At 39.2% G+C, this 22,975-nt stretch overlaps 1 protein-coding gene across 1 annotated transcript in view; it reads right to left on the reverse strand.

Annotated features, from left to right (window-relative positions):
- LOC122811661 (unconventional myosin-Ib-like) overlaps positions 1 to 22,975 on the reverse strand; it is a 1,027,360-nt gene that overhangs the window by 704,934 nt on the left and 299,451 nt on the right. Inside the window, exon 3 of the mRNA XM_044083653.1 lies at positions 674 to 789. Within this exon, the coding sequence (XP_043939588.1) occupies positions 674 to 789 (116 nt within the window). The remainder of the gene's footprint in view (positions 1 to 673; positions 790 to 22,975) is intronic.

Genomic DNA, 22,975 nt, shown 5'->3' on the forward strand with positions numbered 1-22,975 from the left:
AGAAATATAGGATAATTCTTCCTCTTTGACCTAATACCCCCATTACAATTCCTTTACTATAAAGTCCTGGACATTTTGATTCTGTGTTCTAGCACGTACTACCTAGCATAAATTAACAATTGCCAGTTCCCCTTAGATACAGACAGCACAGTATTACTTCCTGGGCTACCGTGTAATTTATTAACAACAATTGTAGTTAAAAGAATGAATACATGGAAAAAGAACTCCACAGCAATCCTTCTCTCAGAACACTATTTTACAGCAGACTTTAACCTAGATACTTGGGTATTGCAATCATGAGGAAAAATTTTCAGGATTGCATGGTAGATCACATGCATGTATGCTCTTGTACATTAAAAAAAATCATACTCGTATGAGTTTGCAGTGAACAGCTTTCAATGTGACATAAAATCAAGCCAAAGAATATGTTTTTAAAAAGCTTTATGTAATTTAATTTGAATAAAGTTGCAGAATCCAGGTCAGCAGGCAAGAAACCATACAGACAAATGTAAACAGAAAGCCAAATGCTTAATAACAATGGTAGTATCTCTTTAAAACTGAAATTCTATTTAACTCTCCTTGTGGATCCCTTGGATATTCTGGCTATCTCTGGCCAGCCACGCTACGCCAATTAATTCAATGCATGCGGCTCATTAAAAGAAGGATTACTTACATGTGAGGGCTCATTTCAAAGATCTTGCAGTTCTTGAATGTATTTATTTTTTCTGGAGTGTAGATGGGTAAAGGTTTGTAAGGATTTACAGAGATAATCACATTGCCAATATATGTCTGAAAAAAAGAAAAGAAAACAGAAGAAAAAATAAGACTCATTATAAGAACTAAAAGGTATCAGTTACTTGGGCAAAAAGAACTTGTTACCACTAGCTGTCAGATGGTACCTGAAAAAGAAAACAGTGTTCTTAACCTGTGGGTGGACCTGTAGAGTTATTACCCGAAAATTATAGAAATTGTCTCTGTTCTCTCCTAAAGATATTAAAATTAAAGATACTAATGGATGTTAAGGTCACAGGTGGGTAAGATATAATGATAGGGAAACAAATCACAAGCACAATCTAGTGCACTAATGACCTTCAAAGGGATGAACATTTCCTTAGAATAAAGATGTTTTTTTGCCAGTGTATTACTGGCCTGTGACTTTTCTACTTGGACTATTATGTGTGTTTTCAGAAGCCAGTTCTCAGAAAGGCTATAAGGTGGACACAATACACAATACACAGAAGAGTGGGCAAATGGCTTGCTTCATGAGAAAGTCTGTGGGAGGTTCATACTGTGCATTCTGAAGGAAGAAAACAGTAAAACTTAATGAGCCTGAGCCTTAAATTACTGCATGTGATGGACACGACACATCTAAATAGTCTTAGATAAGTGAGGAAAAGCACCAAAACTAGAGATCTGTGAGGATCATACAGTAACAGAGGAAATTATAAAGAGATACACTGAATATATATATATATATATATATATATAGAGAGAGAGAGAGAGAGAGATATTGTTTAACAGCATGGTACATGCCTAATACAGACAGACAGAACAAGTGTTAGAGGCTGGACTGTGATAGTCTGCTGTAATGTCTAAAACAGACACACTGGCACATTTCAAAAAGAGTGGGGGATGCAACATATAAAGCAGAGGCTATAAGGAAACAGCTTGACAGAATTTGGTGATAATAATTTTGGGTAAAAAAATTAAGTCACCATAGTCATAAAAAGCTGAAATTATCTCTACATAAACCAGTCACAGTTGAAAAGGGTTTAAAATATTTAATAATAAATACTAAAACACAAGGCAATACTACTACACCACAGTGCTATTCAAGAGTTCAGAGATCACACAGAAGATTAAAATAATTCAGTAGTACAGTTCTGACATAACAGAAAAACACAGTCTAATATTTTCTAATTTCCTAGCTATTGCTACAAGAAAACACACTTCTAAGATAACTTACTTAAGACAACAGGCAGCGCTGTAGGTTGGATATCAATACAAAAATGTTCAATAATCTCTGGTTCTCACTGTTTAAATTGAAACTACAGTTCTACTAAACATTACATCATCTTTTACACATTCCTGGTTCCCAGGCCATACAGAAATTGCATTTACATTATTTTACACTTAGAGCAATAAAAGACATTCCACATGTAAATTCTGGTCTTTAACTTTAGCCTTAAAACAATAGGCAGGAGCCTTCATCTAGCCGCACTGGAGCCGACCTGTAAAACATCAAAGGCAGTGATGAAACAATTTTAATTTCAAAGGAAAGATTTGAAATGCTTAACTTAGTTTTCCTTACAGCAGATGGCAATGTTGCCACATTGTTGAAACAGCATTTCTTTACATTTAAGCCACAAGCCTGTATTTTACATTTATATTTAGAAATGCCAGAATTATGTATCAAATTATATTTGGCTAGGCTGACAGCCTTCACCCTTCTCTACCAGTCTTCACATCCCCCCCCCCCCCCCGGGAGAACTCAAGCTAGTTTTTCAAGTGACGCTTGAGAAACACCACTTGAGAGGGTTAGGTCTATCTGAGTATACCTACCCCATTCCTTGTTTTGAGAGCCCATCTGCATTGGCATTAATACTCCCACTGTGGTGCTGCACTGACATATAATATGCTTGCAGACCCAGGCTCCATCTTGGCAACTTGACATTTTGCTGACTGGCTCTGTTTAACCATGTTAGAGGGTTGTGATCTGTCATAACAGTGAATTTCCTTCCATACAGATAAGGCTGAAGTTTCTGCAGTGCACACACTATGGCTAGACATTCCTTCTCTACAGCTGCGCAGCATTCCTCCCTGGGTTGGAGCCTATGACTGAGATAAACCAGTGGGTGCTCTTCCTCTAAAAAAATCTGGCTAAGTACAGCCCCCACCCCATGGTTCGAAGCATCCACCTGCACAACAAATTCTTTGCTGTAATCTGGACTGGCTAACAGGGGGTCCTCTCAAAGCTTCTTTAAGTTTCTGGAATGTCTGCTCACATACTGGGGTCCACAATACCTTATCTGGCCTATTCTTCCTTGTCAGGTCTGTGAGGGGAGCAGCTATGGTACTATAACTGGGGACAAACTTTCTGTAGTACCCTGCTGCTTTTTAGTAACAGGTGCAGGCCATGCCTGAATGGCTTCCACTTTGGCAGGTTCTGGCCTTATCTTACCACTCCCCACTCTATGTCCTAGGTAGGAAACCTCTGCCATACCCACCTGACATTTCCTTGGCTTAATGGTCAACCCTGCCCTCTGTAGTCTGCCCAGCACCTCCCTGACATGCTGAAGGTGCTCTGGCCAGGAATGGCTGTAGATGGCAATATCATCTAAGTAAGCAAGGGCAAACCCTCCTGCTTTTGCTAGGATATTATCTACCAGCCTCTGGAAAGTCACTGTGGCATTCTTCATCCCAAAGGACATCTTTGTGAACTCATACAAGCCAAAAGGAGTCACAAAGGCTGACTTCTCTCTAGCACTGGGAGTCAAGGACACCTGCCAGCAACCATTGGTAAGATCAATGGTTGTAAGATACTTAGTCCCACCCAGCTACTCTAGGGCCTCATCTGTCCTAGGCATGGGGTAAGCATCCAACTCTGTGTGGCTATTTAATTTCCTGTAGTCCACACAGAACCTGGTGCTGCCATCCTTCTTTGGCACCAGCACCACTGGGGAGGCCCAGGGACTGTTGGACTCTTGCATCACCCCTAGTTCCAACATCTCCTGTACCTCCTCCCTCAGAGTCTGTTTGACTATCTCAGGCACCCTATAAGGGGCCTGTCTAATAGGCCATTGGGGTTCTGTATCCACCTGGTGTTGCATCAGGTGGGTGCACCCTGGTTTCCCAGTGAACATGTCCCCAAATTCTTGCAACACTGCTTGAATTTCTCGAATCTGGGTAGGAGATAGCTGTTGGGACATTGCTATCACTTCCACTGAGGTGTCAGCCCGAGCCTCACTGAGGATATCAGTCCCCAGATCTCCCTCAGACTCCTCCTGTAATCCACTGCAAATGCTCAGCACAAGGGCCTCCCTATCATGGTAAGGTTTCATCATGTTAACATGGTACAATTTGTGCCCCTGCCATCTGCCTAGCAGTTCCACCATGTAGTTAACATCACTTACCTTTCTTACTACCTTGTTGGGACCCTCCCAAGCTGATTGCAGCTTGTTGTGCCTGACAGGAATGAGAACCATTACCTGCTGCCCCACGTGATACTCTCTAGTTCGAGCATTCCTGTCATGCCACACCTTTTTCTGTTGTTGGCTTCTGCCAGGTTCTCCTGGGCCAAGCCCATGAGTTCCCTGAGCTTTGTCCTGAGGTTTAGGACATATGCCACAACTGACTCCTTGTGAGACTCACACTCACCTTCCCACTCATCTCGAATTAAATCTAGAGGTCCCCTCACCCTATGCCCGTACAGCAACTCAAAGGGTGAAAAACCTGTGGATTCCTTGGGAACCTCTCTGTAAGCAAACAACAGATGGGGCAAATATTTCCCCACTCCCTCTTAAACTGATCTGCAAATGCCCATAGCATGGACTTGATTGTAGAGTTTAACCTCTCAACAAGACCATTAGTCTGGGGATGGTAGGGGGTGGTCTTCATGTGCTTCACCCCACAGGACTTCCACAGACAAGTCAGTAGGTCTGACATGAAATCGGCACCTCTGTCAGACAGTATTTCTTTTTGGAAACCCATCCTGCTGAAAATGTCTAACAAAGCATTTGCCACCTTCTCTGCCTCAATGGAGGACAAAGCCACTGCCTCAGGCTATCGTGTAGCATAATCCACTACCGCCACTAGTAGGATATACTTTTTCCCTGTGGAACTTGAGGTGCTCAGAGGACCCACAATATCCATAGCTACCCTCTGAAATGGCCCCTCAATCACAGGCAAAGGCATCAAAGGAGCTCTCACCTTGTCTCCTGCCTTGCCTATCTTTTGGTACTGCTCACAGGTCATGCAGTACCCTGTTACATGTCTGAAAATTCCAGGCCAGTAGAAGTTCTGCATAATACTCCTCATTGTACATTTTATGCCCATATGACCTGCAAAGGGAATATCATGGGCTATGGCTAGAAGCACCAAACAGTAGTCTCTAGGCAATAACAACTGCTGTACTCTCTCACCTTCTAGCCCTCCCTCAGGGGTCCACTCTCTGTATAGTAACCCTTTGTCCCAGTATACAGATTCCCCCTTTCCTTGAGAATCAGGTGCCTCCCTAGCTACCTGCCTCAGGCCTTGCAATGTAGGGTCTGAGAGCTGAGCCTGTCTCAACTCTCTCCTTGTAACCCTTCTCAGCTCCCCTTCCACAGGAATTCTGGCATCCTCTGACAGTGGTGCCTCACTATCAGCCTGGGTTCTACTACTCACCTCTACCTTTGCAGTTACCCTGTCCAAGGGAACATCAGTACCCACAAGCAGCTGTGGCTCACCTTCAGTCTCACTGCTACAGTGTAGCTCCCTTCCTGAAGAAACCACTTCACCAGTCCTGGCTGCAAGTATGCAGTCTGTCTGGGTCTCCCCCAGGCTACCAGACCCACATGCTTGTCTCCCAGCCTGACTGCGTATTACTGCATAAGCACATGGTACTGCCTCATCCAAATCCTTCCCTCTCAGGACATCTGCAGTATGGTAGTTCAGTACCCCTGTTGTCCCAAGACAACCTACTATTGTCATTTTGTCTTTCCCACTTACTGCCTCCCTCACCTTTGGTTCCCCATCTTGTCTCCATGGACACCTGTATGCCACATGGCCCCACTGGTTGCATTCAAAACATTTAACCCTAGCTCCTGAACATGTACCTGGACTAGTGGCTTCCCCTGCTACTGGCAAATTCTGTTGTGGCAGTCTGTGCTGCCCACCATGGGTTCCTTTAGATCCATGAGCAGTACTGGGGGTCCCCTTCCTGTGCAGGGCTGCCCTGATGGCCAGATATAGGTCTCCCTCCTCCCCCAACTCATCTGAAGTAGCACATTGTCTATCAGCTAAAACCAGATCCTCATGTCCTCAGGCAAAGTGCAAAGGGCTTGTTTCCCTCACCAAAAGGTCTGCCAGCCCTTCAAAAGTGGTGACCTGACATCCACTCACCCAGCTATGAAAATAAGTGCTGAGTTCAGCAACATATTCACACACACTTTCATCTGCCTTGTGTCTGTGCTCACAAAATGTTTTCCTATACATTTCAAGTGTTAGCTTAAAACATTCTAAAATACATTTTTTACAGCAGTACAATCAAAAACAGACAGCATCAGGTATTTCTGACAAAAAAGTTACAGCTTTCCCATGGAGTAAGGGGGAAACCGTAACCAGAGCCTTTGGCCAACACTATACTGTTTGCATATCCTCTCAAACATATGAATGAAACTATCAAAATTATTCCCCTCTTTAAATTGCGGAAGAAATTTACTGACCTGTTGTACTTCTGGGGTCCAGTTACTCCCTTCCCCATTACCTCCATGACTCTGGCAAAGAGTCAGCATTTCCCTCTCATGCCTCCTCTGATGCTCCTTTTCTTCAGCTTCTATCTCCAAATGCCTGGCCTCCAACTCAAGTCTCTTCAGATCCAGCTGGATTTTTAAGTCCCCTGCAGAAAGGTTGAGCTGTCCATTCTCCGAGGATATTGTATCCCACCACTGTCACCACATATGACGCCCGTGCCATGGCCCAGCAATCAAGGAACCTCAATCCTCACTACTAACACCAGAGAGGGCGTCTCATATATGAGGAAAGGATTACCAATACACACAGTAAAGTGCAATTTCCCTTAAGAGCACACAGAGATCATAGTCAGTCTGGGACTGGTCACTCCCTTGCTCCCCAGGTCCCCAGTAAGACTCCCCACTGGCACAGCTATAGGGTCCTGATTTCAGCCTAGCTGGCAAGCTAACCTCGAGTACCCTCTCTATCCAATCAGTGCTTCGTGTCCCTGCCCAAGTAGCTGACACACACACAGACACACACACACACACACACACACACACACACACACACACACACTTTGAGATAAGTATTTATACAACTTCACAGACATGCCTGGGAAAGGCTGACACAGATTCTCCAGCTGTGCCCCTATACCCAGACTATACAGTAGTAATTACTGTCACCACCAGCTAATATTTATCAGCTATTAAAAGGCCCTTAAAAGTGTGTCCAATTATTACTGTGCAATATTATTATCCAATAGTAGTGTAACTAAGCAATCAAGGCTTATTGCAAGGGCTTACTACAGGATCACTTATAAGAATGCAATGTACTCTAGAGCGTAAATATCTCTAAATAAACCAGCCACAGTTGAAAACGGTTTAAAAATATTTAATAATAAATACTAAAAACACAAGGCAATACTACTACACCACAGTGCTATTCAAGAGTTCAGAGATCACACAGAAACTTAAAATAATTCAGTAGCACAGATCTGACATAACAGAAAAAACACTTAGTCTAATCTTTTCTAATTTCCTAAATATTGCACTAAGAAAACACACTCCTAAGATAACTTACTTAAGACAACAGGCAGTGCTGTAGGTTGGATATCACAACAAAAATGCTCAATAATCTCTGGTTCGCACTGTTTAAATTGAAACTGCAGTTCTGCTAAACATTACATCATCTTTTACACCTTCCTGGTTCCCAGGCCAGACTTTTACACTTAGAGCAATAAAGGAATTCCACAGGTAAATTCTGGTCATTAACTTTAGCCTTAAAACAATAGACAGGAAGCCTTCGTCTAGCCGGACTGGAGCCGACTTGTAAAACATCAAAGGCAGTGATGAAATAATTTTAATTTCAAAGGAAAGATTTGAAATGCTTGACTTAGTTTTCCTTACAGCACATGGCAATGTTGCCACATTGTTGAAACAGCATTTCTTTACATTTAAGACACAAGCCTGTATTTTACATTTATATTTACAAATGCCAGAATTATGTATCGAATTCTATTTGGCTAGGCTGGCAGCCTTCACCCTTCTCTACTAGTCTTCACAGAGAGCACGGGCAGTCTCTGGGTTATGAACCTGTCCCTCCAGCATGTTCTGTTGATTGCGGTAATGAGGTTGAGGTCTCTGGTGTGTGTGGTGTGGAGAGATTAGGCTTTCTTTAGATGTAGCATTTCTAACAGAGCTGGGTCAGACATGGTTTTGTAAGTCAAACAAAGATCGTCTTTTAGTAGATGATATGAGACAGAGAATAGCTGGAGTTTTTTTGAGTCTGTCCATGTAGGACATATGTTTAAGGCCTAGGATCCTCTTCATGAGGTACTTTTGTGGCCTTTCCAGCTGTTGCATGTGTCTAGAGTGAGGTACTTGCCAAATGGGACATTATACTTGATGATTGGCCTAATGAGGGAGGAGTAGAGAGAGATGATGACCTCTTTCTTCCTGGAAGCAAAACCTTGGTAATGAGATGTGCCACATAGAAGGACTTTCTGACCACAGTAGCAATGTGGTGTTCGAAGGCGAGGTTGCTGTCAACCTGTTTCCCCAGATCTCTTATAATGCCTTCAGTGTTCAGAGGGTTCCCATCAATGTGGTAATTAGTCGGAGCTGAGTTTTTCCCAAAGGGGATGATGATGCATTTTTTGGCATTCAGCTGAAGGCCATGGTTTCACCACCAGTCATTGGTCTCAGTGAGGCCTTCCTGTAGGATGTCTACATCACTTGGGGAGTTAATAATGGTTCCCAGCTTACAGTCATCTGCGAAACTGGTTAGCCAGAGTCCCTCTGTGTTGGCCTGGACTTCTGAGAAGTAGATGCCAAACAGGAGAGGGCCCAGGACCGATCTCTGTGGGACTCCACTCATGACTGGTCAGTAGATTGACTTGAAGTCTGCTACTTTCACACTGTGGGTTCTATCTGTGAGCCAGTTTGCAACCCACCTAGTTATATAGGGGTTGATGCCTAGTTTGGTGAGTTTATCAATAATTCCTGAGTGGGGAATGGTATCAAAGGCCTTGTACAGATCACGGTAGGCTATATGAACTACCTTGCCCTCATCCACAGCTCTGGTGTCAACCAGGTTGAGCAGGTATGATCTACCGTTCACAAAACCAAATTGCGTGGGATCTAGAGTTTGGAGATTCCCTATATCCTTGTTAATTAGGTCCATGATGATGCACTCCATAGTCTTACATATCAGACTCATCAAGCTAATAGAGCGATAATTTCCAGGGCCTGTAGTCGCTCCCCCTTTATGGAGAGGGATGACTGTAGCAGTGCACCATTCGGTAGGGACAAAGCCTGAGGTGAGGCTGTGATTGAACAGGACACACAGATGTGGTGCCAGTTCACTTTGTAGTTCATATAGAACACATCCAGGAATATTGTCACTTCCCATGAAACTTGCATTTTTGGCCTTGGACAATGCAGCTTCAACCTGTGCTGCAGTAATTCTGGGTGCCTAGCATTCCTCCGATGTTGTGATTGGTCCTTTAGGAAGGAGAGGGGGTAAAGTTGTCACTGAATCTCAGCTCCAGATCATCCATTCTATCTTATTCCAGCCCTCCTTCTCCCCAGTCCTATCCTCCCTCATCTCCCATTATTCTCCTACTAGACCCCTACGGAGCTCTACCCAAGACCTACTAAATATCAGTAAACTCAAGGCCAAATCCAGATGCAACATATATAGCTATCATCCTTCTATTGCTTGGAATAAACTCCCTCTTAAAATCAGGACCCTCACAAATCCTAAACAGTTTAAGGCTGCCATCAAAGAATATTTTAAATGTTATTGGACCTGCCACTGTACTCACCCCCTTGAACTTCTTCCCCCTTACCTAAGAAAGCTCACCCCCTGCTCTCCTCTTTCCCTCTCACAATTCACACTATCCACCTCTCCTAATAGGGTCTTTAAACTGTTTTCTTAACCTACTCCTAATAACCTTTGTGAAAATCATTCAGTGGTCCATGTTAATCCTTAACTACAATCTGTAAAATTGATCTCTAATGCATCATGTAATTTCATAATTAATTTACATCTCATTGTTATTGAACTCACTTCTAAATGTTTTACTTTGATGCATTGTATGAATTATGTTCTGTCTTTTTAATTAACTGTTTAGTTATCCAATAATTGTCTAATATATGGAGCTTTTCTCCCCAGGCCTCCACTGATAAAGGGCTCCTCAGCTCAGTTGGACATACCCGGTCAACAAATGCAAAATAAAATAAATCTCAACTTTTTGTTGAGGCTAATTAGGGAGTTTTTCCAGTCTTGGGACTTCACCTTTTTCTGCAACAGTTTCTTCCTTCTGTTGTAGAGTTTATTAATGACAGGAGACCACCAGATTGGCTTGGAGGTGAGCGTCTTGGTTTTGTTGGGTATGGCTAGTTCCAGGCATTTATGCACATGTTCATACAGTGCATTGGTGTAAGATTTGGCAGTCATGCATCTATTTTCCATTGACATGGGTGCTGTGAAGTTAGCCATCTCTCTTTTTAGGAGCCCAAAGTCAGTTTTGGAGAAGTTGTTCATGGTGGTTGCTTTTGCAGGGGATGTGGGTGAGATGTGGATTTCCATGGTGATTAGTTTGTGGTCGAATGTAACCAGGGAGGAATTGACTATTGGTGTAGAGCAATGGTTGCCCATGTTAGTAATAACCAGGTCAAGAATGTTGCTTCCTCTAGTTGGGGTAAGAATGAACTGGTCCAGGGCATTGGAATGGATGAATTCCAGGAAGCGTTGGGCCAGTGTATTGGTGCATGACTAGTTTTCCCAGTTGATGGAGGGAGTTGAAGTCACCTAGTATGAGAGTGTTGTGTTGGACCCTAATAGTTTCCAGGGGGCTGAGGAATGTGGAGTGAGAGTATTGGGACATGGTTTTGGACCTATAGCAGGATACAACCTGAATTGCTGTCTTAACCAATGTTAGTTGTACCTGAAGTATCTCAGATGCATTATGCTGGGCTACTAATCTGCAGGTGTGCATATCCTTTATGAATATGGAGCACCACCTCCTTTGGACCTTCGGTCCATGTTCTCCAAAGGGCAGTTTCAGGTGTACTCTCCAGTCCAACTGGTGAATCTGGGCATTTTGAGGCAAATTTACAACTGCCTCATGTACACAGACAACCCTCTCCTCCTACCACCAAACACTAATACATGCGAGAGATGCAATTATACACCCAAACTGGAGGCTAAGCTCTCTCAACCCAAGACTGGATCAAGCAGTCAAGAGAAGAAGGGAAATACTTGCATCACACCACCAGTCTCACATAGCATCCATTAAACTAGCACCGGCAAAATACACACAAATACACATAAACATACTCGGAGGCTCTAAATAATCTGCAAAAGCAACATAAACCTCCAAAGCAGACATCCAAGCAACCTCCACCCCCAACACAAACCATGAAACACATATTTCACAAAACCAGTGTGCCACACAATCACAGCCCTTAAGGCAAAATAACATATCTAACATACTAGTAATAGGTGACTCTATAGTCAGGTACACTGATGTCCCACTACCTAGGCTGAATAAGGAGAAGGTTACTGTTAGCTGCTTGTTGGGTGCCAGGATCTGCCACATAACACAAGCACTCAGGTCACTCCAGAACAAGTACAAATATGACTCTGTCATTGTCCAGGTTGGTGTGAATGACCTGAGCCATACCTCCCTGGACTATATGAAAAGAGACATGGAAGAGCTCTCTGATCACATAGCCCAGGCTGGTATGACCCTGACCCTGAGTAGCATCATGCCCTCACCAAGAATGATACCATGGTATTAAGAAAAAATGATCAATTTCAACAATTGGCTAAGTTTTTGGTGTCATTAAAGGGGATCCAGTGTCTAGAAAAACAAATAGAAAAGGTTGTAGCCAAGACTGCAATCCACTATTTATTGAAGCGCTTTTCATTGCAACTCAAGTGCAAACTTCTTCAGAATAAAATACAATGAATGAAATGTCTGTTTAAAATGTTTTAACACTGTGTCACATGATAGTAATAAACCAGTCCAACGTAACCCTCTCTTAAACAAACAGCACCGAAAACAGAAAATTGTGACTCCTACATTCCAAATAACTAGGGTGAAGTCAGTACAAATCTCATTAAAATCTTAATTAAAAAAAAAAAAAATATATATATATATATATATATATATATATATATATATATAAAATCATAAAAAGAATGAATAAACAACAACTAATTATTACAAACACAAAAATCATCTTATCGGGAACTGCCCACCATGAGACAGTTTTATAAGGTACATGTCCAGTGGCATCTAGCCACAAAATATTGCAACTTAACCTTCTAGTACTCCAAATAAGGACTTAAAAAAATAATTAAAAACACAAAAAATAACCCTATAACTACTGACAAAAAACATATCTAAATTAATTTAAGACATTTCTGTTGGCAAAAAAAAAAGAATGAAAAAAATCACTTAATTTCTACTCAAAATTAACTACAAGAAAAGATATATATATATATATATATATATATATATATATATATATATATATATATATATATATATAAAATTCATCTCTCAATATTTAACAAACTTCTAAATAGCATATAAACTCATTTATGGGAATAGATAATACCTCATTTAATCAGATTAATGTAGACAAATACTAGCAAGTACATACTGCAGTTGTAAGGCTTCATCTCCTTAAACTTTTTAGTTTCAATAGGCATTTAATTGAACAGCTATCATTAATGCCTGGATAATTATAGGCAATCAAATAAATTTGCCAGTACAACTCCAGCTCTTCGAGGAGTAAATGCATAGGGCCTCCTCTAACATCTGAAGTGATTTGGTCTATGGCTCTATATCTAAACTTATGCTCCTTGAACATAGAAATGTGTTTTGCTAGCTCATTATCAGTTCGTAAATGCGATCACGGAGCCTACGCACCATTTTTCCGATATAGAATGCTGCACAGCATTGGCATTTGGCTAGACAGACAACATACCTGGAGTTGCAATTGAACCTCTGCTTCAAGGAAAATTTGTTATCATTAACTTTAAATTCACTACCGACATCAATGTATCTACAAAAGTTACATGATTCACACTTGAACATCCCTACAGACCTAAATAACTTATTAGGTTGGTGTTCCAATAAGTTCTTTATATTCTTGCCCTTTCTAAATATGACCCTAAGTGTGTCCCCTAACTTATTACATAACATAGGATTGTTCCTAAAAAGGCCCCAGTTCTTCTTAATAATTTTCACTACTAGGTGGCTCTCAAAACTGAATGTAGTAACAAAATTTAATTGAAAATTAATTTTTTCTTTTATTGAATTAGTCTGATGATCATCCAGTACATCGATACTTTGTTCAAGTTGGTCACCTAAAACCCCATATTTCACACTCAAGATGGGTTTATAAAAACTGTTTTGCCTTCCTGTACTTACTTCATCAATAAGTGAGTCTACTAAGTCTTCGGGGTAATCACACCCCAAGAACATATTTTTCAGTGTCAGGCATTCATCAATGAAGTCGTTATCTTGGCTAACAATCCGTGCTGCCCTTACCAATTGGCCATTAATCACTGACCGTTTATGGTGGTAAGGGTGACAACTAGAATAATGCAAAAATGCATTGGAATAGGTACATTTCCTGTGAATTTTGTCAACATAACAGTGACTTAATCTATTCTTTTTAAGATTAAAGTCTAGATACGAGATTTCATCAGTGTCAAATGTAGAAGTGAATTCCAAAAAAACAGTGGACTTATTAAAAAATTCTACTATTCTGTTGGCCTGATTGATATCTCCTTTAAGTAATATGAAGATGTCATCAAGGTAATATGTATACAGAACTATAGAATTTTTAATCTCATTGTTGCTAAGGATAAATTCTGTTTCCCAATAAGCCATGACTAGGTTCGCTATGCTGGCACCGCACAGCGACCCCATGGCTACACCGATTTTTTGCAAATAAAAGTCACCAGCAAACAAATAGAAATTGTTAGACAAAATGACATCTAGTAATTCCATAATTAACGAAATTTCTGCCACTGTTGCATTGTTTTTCTTTAACATTAACCCTATCCACTCTATGCTGATTGAATGGGGAATACAAGTGTAAAGGTCCCTGACATCTACTGTAAGGAAATTGTGTTCTTCCCTATATTGTAACTGATCAATTTTCCTCAAGAAAGACCAGGAATCCCTACACACCTGTTTTTCTTCCTTCAAATATTTTTTTCAAAATTGAATCAACGACCTTGGCACAGGGGTAAGTGGCTGAGTTCTGGCCATCGATCAAAGGCCTCATAGGGGGATCACCCAAGTTTTTATGAATCTTGGGGATACCAAACAAAACAGGAATTCTAGGGTATTCCAAAGACATATAATTAAAAGTATTCAAATCAATTCTACCATCAATGAACAGGTCATTCACTAGACATTTAATAGACTTATAAGCCCTATTAACCTCATTACGGGAGCTTAATTGATAAGCAGCACTGTCTAGGACCTTCTTCATATGTTGAACATAATCATCATTACTCAAAATAACTATTCCCCCACCCTTATCTGGTTTACACACCCTCACATTTTGTGAAATAAGACAATTGAGGCTTTCCCATTCTAATTTACTAGTGTTACATTTACACCTGTTTTGACTTTTATGTTCATCATTCACCAAGTCTCTAATGTCCAATTCACAAATATGTTCGAATGTTTATAACAAAGGATGAAGTGGGGGCTTATATGTACTTGGGATATAAAACAAATTGTCTGGAGATCCAGACATTTTCCCCATCATCAAATTGAAATTCAATTTGCGTGTACGTGTAAAGATTTTTACATCCAGTATAGTTTTAACTAGGTTCACTGGTGTAGCAGGAACAAACATATAGCCTTTAGAAAGAAATTCCACTCTTTCTGGATTGCCACTGATTGAAGAATAATTAAACACTTTAAATTCTTTGTGCTTGTTTTTAATGATCACTGGGCCCCCATCAGAAGTGTCTTTATCAATTACCGTTTCTTTTTGTTGTTGTATTTGCGAAAGTTCCTGGTATTCTGTTGGGGGTTCCTCTGTTTCGGTCTGGCCCCTGATGATTGGGCCTGCTGAAAATTTTTATTTTGATTAATGGAGTTAACACCCTGTGTTGAATTAAGAATTCTTTCACTCCTACGTACAGCCACAGGGGCTGTTTCATCGCATAGTGCATCCATAGTGCTATTATTAAGAACAATATCCACATGGCATGGGTACCTTCCTAGTGCACATTAATACTATGTTCTAAACTCTCAGGTGTTGTTCTAGGTGCATTTTGTTGCCACACCTGGGCTGGTGAAGGTACTGGATATGCTGTCTCATCATATGCAAGGCAGTCTCTTTGTATTTTTTTTAATTTATTTGCTTTTAATTTAAGCAGTTATTTATCTATACCTAAATTTACCTTTAGGGCCATAGATCAAATACAGCAAGATATTTGTGGTGGCCCTATAAACTTGCTCCTAGAAGAACGTGAACTTACATGGTAAATTAGATTAAATGCCTTTGTTGAACCTGGCCTCAACGAGTTTTGTAACATAATGTGTCTGCTTAAATTAAAAAGTTTGAGCAGATAAATTTTCATTTATTATATAAACGATACACATTAGCTTTTTCCAGAAAAAAAACTTTTTTATAACAAAATTTTTTGTTACAATATGGTTTTAATATTAGGAGATGACATTTGTTGTTGGAGTGGTACGGTGATTATTTGTTTTGATATTTTATAAAGTATTTTAAAGTCTGTTGAAAGTTTTATATATGCACTATTTGTTGTGTAGGAATACTTTTTCTTTTGAGCTTGACCATGTGATCACTTATGCCATTTAAATGGAACTTGTTTTTTAGAAATGTAATCTGAAGAAGTTGCCTTATTGAAGGCGACGAAAAGTGCTTCATTAAATCATTGGACTACTTTCAGTATTTTTGTGTTTGAACTTGTTTCACGGAGCTCTTCTTGTTTTCAGAGGTGATCTCTGCCTGACATACAAGGCCATGTCCAACCCAGAATTGATGGACATGCTCCACGTAAAGAAAACCATATCCCCTCGAGCCACATGCTCTAGGGATCTAAACCTCACCACAACAATAAATAGGATGTGCTGGAGGGATAGATTCCTGTCCCAGAGACTTCCCATGCTTTGGAACAAAATTCCAGTCTACATTAGGCAGAGCTCCTCTCTAACACTCTTCAAAACAAACCTTGATGAGTGGATGGGAAACAGAAAGTTTACCCCCAGGGATCACTTCAATGGCTCTGCTGGACAGAAGTACATGAAACTAATCTAAGGGGGCGGTGAAAGCCAACACTTTCTGGCTAGGCTTATAAATGCCTTCGGGCAGATAGCCTAGTACCTACGTATGAACCTATGAGTTATAGCTTGGTAGCGCAGGGGTGCTTTCTGCTGCTTTAAACCAGGTCTCTGTTACAGCACAAATGTTGATGTTCTCCATTTTGAGGAGTGCTTCGAACAAGTGCATCTTGAGATTTAGACTTCTAGCATGGAGCAGCATGACCCTCAGATTGCATTTATTTATAGCTGTTATGGTGGTAATTTGGTCTTTGAAACATTGCCTAAAAAAAAAGCACTATAAAGGTGGCAACAGCCTTAGCCAGTATCCGGAAACCCAGCTGTGACAGATGCAGGCCATCTCTGGCAAAGCATCGAGGTCTGTCAGTTATGTCATCCCAAGCAGACAGATACTGGATCCCCTTAGAATAACGCCAGAAACTTAGCCAATTGTTGAAGTCAGTCATTTTCTGCTTGTATTGCGGTATCATTCTGGGTGGCAGTAGGATACTGCTCAGGGCTAGGATCATACCTGGCTGGGCCACATAATCTGAGAGCTCCTCCGTGTCTCTTTTCATGTAGCCCAGGGAGGTGTGTCTCAGGTCATTCACACCCACATGGACAATGACAGAGTCATACTTGCACGTGTTGTGGAGTGACCTGAGTGCATGTGTTATCTGTCGGATTCTGGCACCTGATAAACAGCTGACTGTTACCTTCTCCTTATTCAACCTAGTGAGTGTGACATCAGTGTGCTTCACTACTGAGTCAATTATGATTAGTGTATTGGGCAAGCTGTTTTCCCTTAGGGGCTTAGGTTGAGGGGCTCACTGTGTAGGTGAGCTATGTGTCTTGTGGTTTGTGATGTGTTGTGGTGGTCAAGTGCATTTCTGCCTTGGAGGTCTCTGCTGTTTGGGTAGATTTCTATGGAGGACCTCCATGAAGGTGGGTGTGTGGTTTGTGTTTTTATGTGAGAGCTGTGATGGTGGGTGTTCTGGAGGGCTATGTGTTGCATGTGGTGTGGTGCAGGTGTTGACCTTCTCCTCTTGACCAGCTATTCCAGTCTTGGCTTGAGAGTGCATGGCTTCAAGTTTATATAAGTGCATCTCTCACAAGTCTGAGTGTTGGGAGGTAAGAGGAGAGGGTTGTCTGTTTACATGAGGCAGTTGCTACACTGCCTTGGAATGCCCAAGTTCACCAGATTAATAGGAGAAAGAGTAGGGAACTGACCTTTAGACATGCCAGGAGGGATAGTCATTATTACTAAGTACTGTAGCTGTTTCCTTATATATTCCTTTTACAAGAAGAATGTCACTGAAGGTGTCTGAGGCTGTAGAGAGCATTGCAAAACACTTGAGGGGAAACTAATATGTAGACCCTGAAAATTTAAGGATGAATTATTTATGCAGCTATTCTGACGTTAGAAAGAAATCAAGCAGTACTTACTGAAAAATAAAGAATTAGCTTGTCAAGAATGATGAAAAGAGGGGAGTCACATGAATGGCTACTGCCTGGCTACTAATAATGTTGGTCTCAGCACAGCTTCACTCTGTTGGGATACAATACTCCTTTGCTTCTTCTCTCACCAGAACCAAAATGTTAGCACCAATCCCAAGAAGTGAAGCATTCCACGGCCTGTTTGGTGATCCACAGTCTTGTCCCAGATGATGCAATGGTCTGCAGGCTTGTAGCCTTTTTCTGGTAGATGCTGTGAATAGCAACCAGACCAATCAGGTACGTTAAGCACAGACACTCACTCTCCAACCAGAAAGAGTCAGGAATCAATGCACTCTGCTCCTACTCTCACCAGGATCAGAATATAAGCACAGATTCCAAGCTGTCACCTATAAACCTGTTATTAAGCTTTCTGGTGATCAGCAGTCCCCATGAAATAATGTAACTGCACTCCTTCTCTCATCAGGAGAAAATAGAAACACTAATCCCAAGATGACTACTGAGAGGTAGAATGTGGGCTCTCCAATAATTGGTGGTCTTGCAATAGATGCTTAAAGGTAAGATGAAAAAAATGGTTTATCCTAAACACTGTGCACTACAGGTGTTAGATGTGAAAGTAGGTAACTTAAGTTTTACCTGTCTAAAAAGTTAAGTTTTAGCGGAGAGTCACTATTTTTAAAACAGCAAGATAGATTGAAAGGGGGTGGTCACTTTTGTATTCTGGTACTATGGAATACCGTAGGATGGCCAATAAATTTAAATAGCTGAAGGGGAGTGATTTCACAAAATGATAATTTTGTGCTTACTCACACCAAATGAAATGAGATACATGGTCAAATTAACATAAGGGGCAGGCAACTAGAAACACAGTGGTATTTAAGTGCACAACAATAACCAGGTGGGAGGGTGGGAAAAATTTCTGTCTGACTCACAAGAGACAGAGTTGTGGTCTCTTTTCAAGTTTTAATATGCAGTTAAAAGCAGAATATAAGTGAACACAGTGAAAGAAAACAAATCACAGTATACAAAATAGAAAAAGGCAATAAAGTAATACAAAATACAACAAATAAAAAGCAAACTAACCTTTCCCTCACAGCAAACTGTAGCAGAGTCTGGGTGAGCCTTTCCATGAAAGCCCGTAACCTGTTGATGTAACAGCCCTTGTTTTTGCTAACCAACATCAAGTTCAACACCAGCCTAAGAGGCTTAGAGGCAGCATTTAAACAGCAGACCCTTGCTGCTCCATTATTGCCCATAACCTGTTGATGTAACAGCCCTATTTTTCACAAACCAACTCCAAATTCAACACCAGCTTAAGAGACTTAGAGGCTCCATTTAAACAGCGGACCCTTGCTCTTCTGTTACTCCCTGTAACCTATTGATGCATGTTTAACATTTAGCTGTTTAAACTGCACTGCTTTTGTTACCTATATTTGGCTGTCCTGCACATCACCAGGATGTGTTTGTACTCTATTACAGCTTCCATTTTTCTCTTTCTCCACCACTTATTTACACTGTACTCTAATTTGCTCTTTTTTTTACTTTGTCTTAGTAATTGGCAATTCTCTCCTGACCACTATATTTTTATTCCACACTTTACTAACACACACGAAAGAACCAAATAAAACAAGTGCCAGTATATGACTGAAACAGGAAAAATGCCACAAGTCAATATTTACGCGTTTCTTCCAATTTAATTATTATGAACTTCTTCAGAAATGTCATCCCAACATTTTAAACCATTTAAATATCATCTGAAACCTTCACATGTGATCTGAATAGCCAATATAATGTTTAAAATACTTACACAATTAAAAGGACATCACCTTTCTCAAATAAACGTATAAAAATGTATATATATATATATATATATATATATATATATATATACTGTATTTTTTAAAAATACATATGTGTAAATATGTTCTTGTCAAACAATTATAACCTTTGTGCTTGTAAAAAACACTTTATATTTATATTCTCATTCAAACCAGGAAGCTGGTCTGCATTAAGCAATATCTGCCACAGGGTTTCGTTGCATTCTAACTTGACTTTAAAATTTCCAGAAAATAAATTATCATTTACTTTTTCCAGCACAGAGAATGTAATCTTTTTGAAATCTGAACAAATAGTAGCATGTTTTGCTAGTGCATTAGACATATCTTTTTTCCTTATTGCCAAAGTGTGTTCATAAATACGTCTATTCAACGTTCTAATAGTTTTACCTATATAAAAATGTTCACATGAACCACACAAAGCAACATAAACCACATTTTTAGTCTTTCAACATGTTAGCACCTCTCTATTTTGGGATAAACGCTACGTTAGAAAGGTATAGGGCTTCCATTGTTGAAAGGAAGCAAAAAAAGTTAAAAAGGGACCTAGCAGCCTATAATACAAATACAGCGTACCCATTGAAAAATAAGAGAGGTGACAAGACTGGTGATGCTTTTATTTTAGATGTAGAAACATCAAATAATAATGACAATTGCTTAAATAATGACATTGGGTCACAAGTTTCTCAGCGGACAGCTAATGAAAACAACAAAAGTGGAACTTTATCATTAAATAGTACTCAAGCTAGTACATCCTATGCACAAGTGGTTTCTACGGTTAATAGTCTGGTCCTTTTTTTAATGGACAAAACAGGGAACAAGAAAACTCCAAAGTGGTCTGGGAAAGTTCAAACAAGGAGCAAAGGGAAGGGCAAGAGTTGCAAAAAGAACTAAATTATAGCATTAACCTTTGTAATTTAACTAATGAAGTTTTGCCCAACGAAGTAATTTCTGTGCTCCAAAAGGGTTTTTCCTTTATTCCTTCAAATCATGTGAATATTTCCAGATTAATAGTTGATTTTAAACTGTATCTTAGAAAATTGAATTTAAAGTATATTTTTGATGGTGTGAGTAATATTGAATCTGTGGAAGTTGAATGTAAGAAAAAAAGTACATATAACCCTTTATTGAATTCTACTCTGATGGTTTTTGGTAAACTGTGTGAACAAGAATTCAGAAAAATCAGGGAATTTAACAATGTGAAGCCTAATTTGACACCCTCTGAAATTAAAGCATTAGATATGATAGCCAACAAAGACTGGCGTACAATGAAAGCAGACAAAGGGGGTACGATTGTCATCATGCAGTCCACTGATTATAGTACAGCAATGAATTCTTTGTTAAAAGATCAAAATTGTTATAAGGTTGTCACAAAAGAACATATTACCAAGAGTTTTCAAAGGTCAGATTCCTGTTTATTTGACTTATTTAGTCAGGGTAATATTGATTATTTTGTATATGATTTTCTAGTGATTGAACATCCAAACCTGGCTACACTATTTGGTATTCCTAAACTACATAAACACAGCAAAGAGTTACCTTTTAGACCAATTGTGTCAGCCAGTTTTTCAAAGACAGAATCCATTTCAATATGGCTTGGCAAACTGTTGAATCCAATAGTACAAAGGAGAAAGTCATATTTGAGAGACTCATGGCATTTATTGGAATGTTTGGGTCAGTTAAATCTGAGAAATATGTCCTTTAATTTTGCATCATTAGACGTAACATCGTTATACACTAGCATTAACCAGACTATTGGTGTAGAATTATTAAGGGAATATTTGAGTGTTTATACAGATTTGGACAACAGTATGATTAACACTATATGTGTTTTAATGGATTTAGTACTAGAAAACATTTTTTTCACATTTGAAAACATTTATTTTCAACAAACTTCAGGAATAGCAATGGGTTCCAGAGTTGCACCTAGTTTTGCCAATTTAGTAATGGCTATGTGGGAAATTAAATTCTTACATTTACATCCATCATCAAAGAATATTCTATTTTATAAAAGATACATAGATGATTTGTTTTTTTTACGGCAGGGAGATATTGATTCATTTCACATATTTGTGAATTATTTAAATAACTCTACAAACTTTTTGAAATTTACTGTTGGTCATTTTGGTGACAATATTAACTTTTTGGACTTACATCTAAGTATAAATAATGAAAAGACACATTTTGAAAGTAGCATTTTTAGGAAGTCTACATTTATTAATCAATATCTACACCATGATAGTTTACATCCTGAATTTATGAAACGTGGTGTAGTCAAAGGACAGTTTATTAGACTGAGTCTTTTGACAAGTAGAGATGACATCTTTTCAAATGAAATAGTAAAACTAACCACCTTCTTTATGGAAAGAGGGTATGATCAGGTATGGTTAAATAATATATTAAGAGAAGTCATTGATCTCAGGACTAACAAAGCATGTCCAATATTACATCAAACTTTAGATGTGAATCTAAATATAATTATTGACACTGAAGACAAAGTCTGTAGTACCTATAGATTAGCTTTTCCCATTCCTGTTTCAAATGAGATGGTCATCATTAGAAAAATCATTTATAGTAATTGGAAAGTGGTATTAGGTAATAATGACTTAAGTACAATTATTGGTAAAGTTCCACTGTTCACTCACAAAAAACTGTAAATATAAACAGCATGTTGGTAAATTGTAACTATGTGAGTACTGATGTCACTATTAATTCTAATTTTGGTACATTTCCTTGTAGATGTTGCAAACAGTGTAGGTACATTTCAGGCAGTAATGCAGTGTTTTTTAAGCGCTTGAACAAAGTCATTTATAGTAGAGGGCACTACACTTGTAGGACTAAAAATGTGGTTTACGTTGCTTTGTGTGGTTCATGTGAACATTTTTATATAGGTAAAACTATTAGAACATTGAATAGACGTATTTATGAACACACTTTCGCAATAAGAAAAAAGATATGTCTAATGCATTAGCAAAACATGCTACTATTTGCTCAGATTTCAAAAAGTTTACATTCTCTGTGCTGGAAAAAGTAAATGATGATTTATTTTCTGGAAATTTTAAAGTCAAGTTAGAATGCAAAGAAACCCTGTGGCAGATATTGCTTAATGCAGGCCAGCTTCCTGGTTTGAATGATACTATACATATAAAGTGCTGTTTACAAGCACAAAGGTCATAATTGTTTGACAAGAACATATTTACACATATGTATTTTTAAAAAATACAGTATATATATATATATATATATATATATATATATATATATATATATATATATATATATATATATATACATTTTTTATACGTTTATTTGAGAAAGGTGATGTCCTTTTAATAGTGATATTTATTTGAATTAAGTATTTTAAACATTGTATTGGCTATTCAGATCACATGTGAAGGTTTTGATGATATTTAAA

The sequence above is a fragment of the Protopterus annectens genome, chromosome 9.part0, assembly GCF_019279795.1.
Source record: "Protopterus annectens isolate FY-2018-M chromosome 9.part0, PAN1.0, whole genome shotgun sequence".
Taxonomy (NCBI): domain Eukaryota; kingdom Metazoa; phylum Chordata; order Ceratodontiformes; family Protopteridae; genus Protopterus; species Protopterus annectens.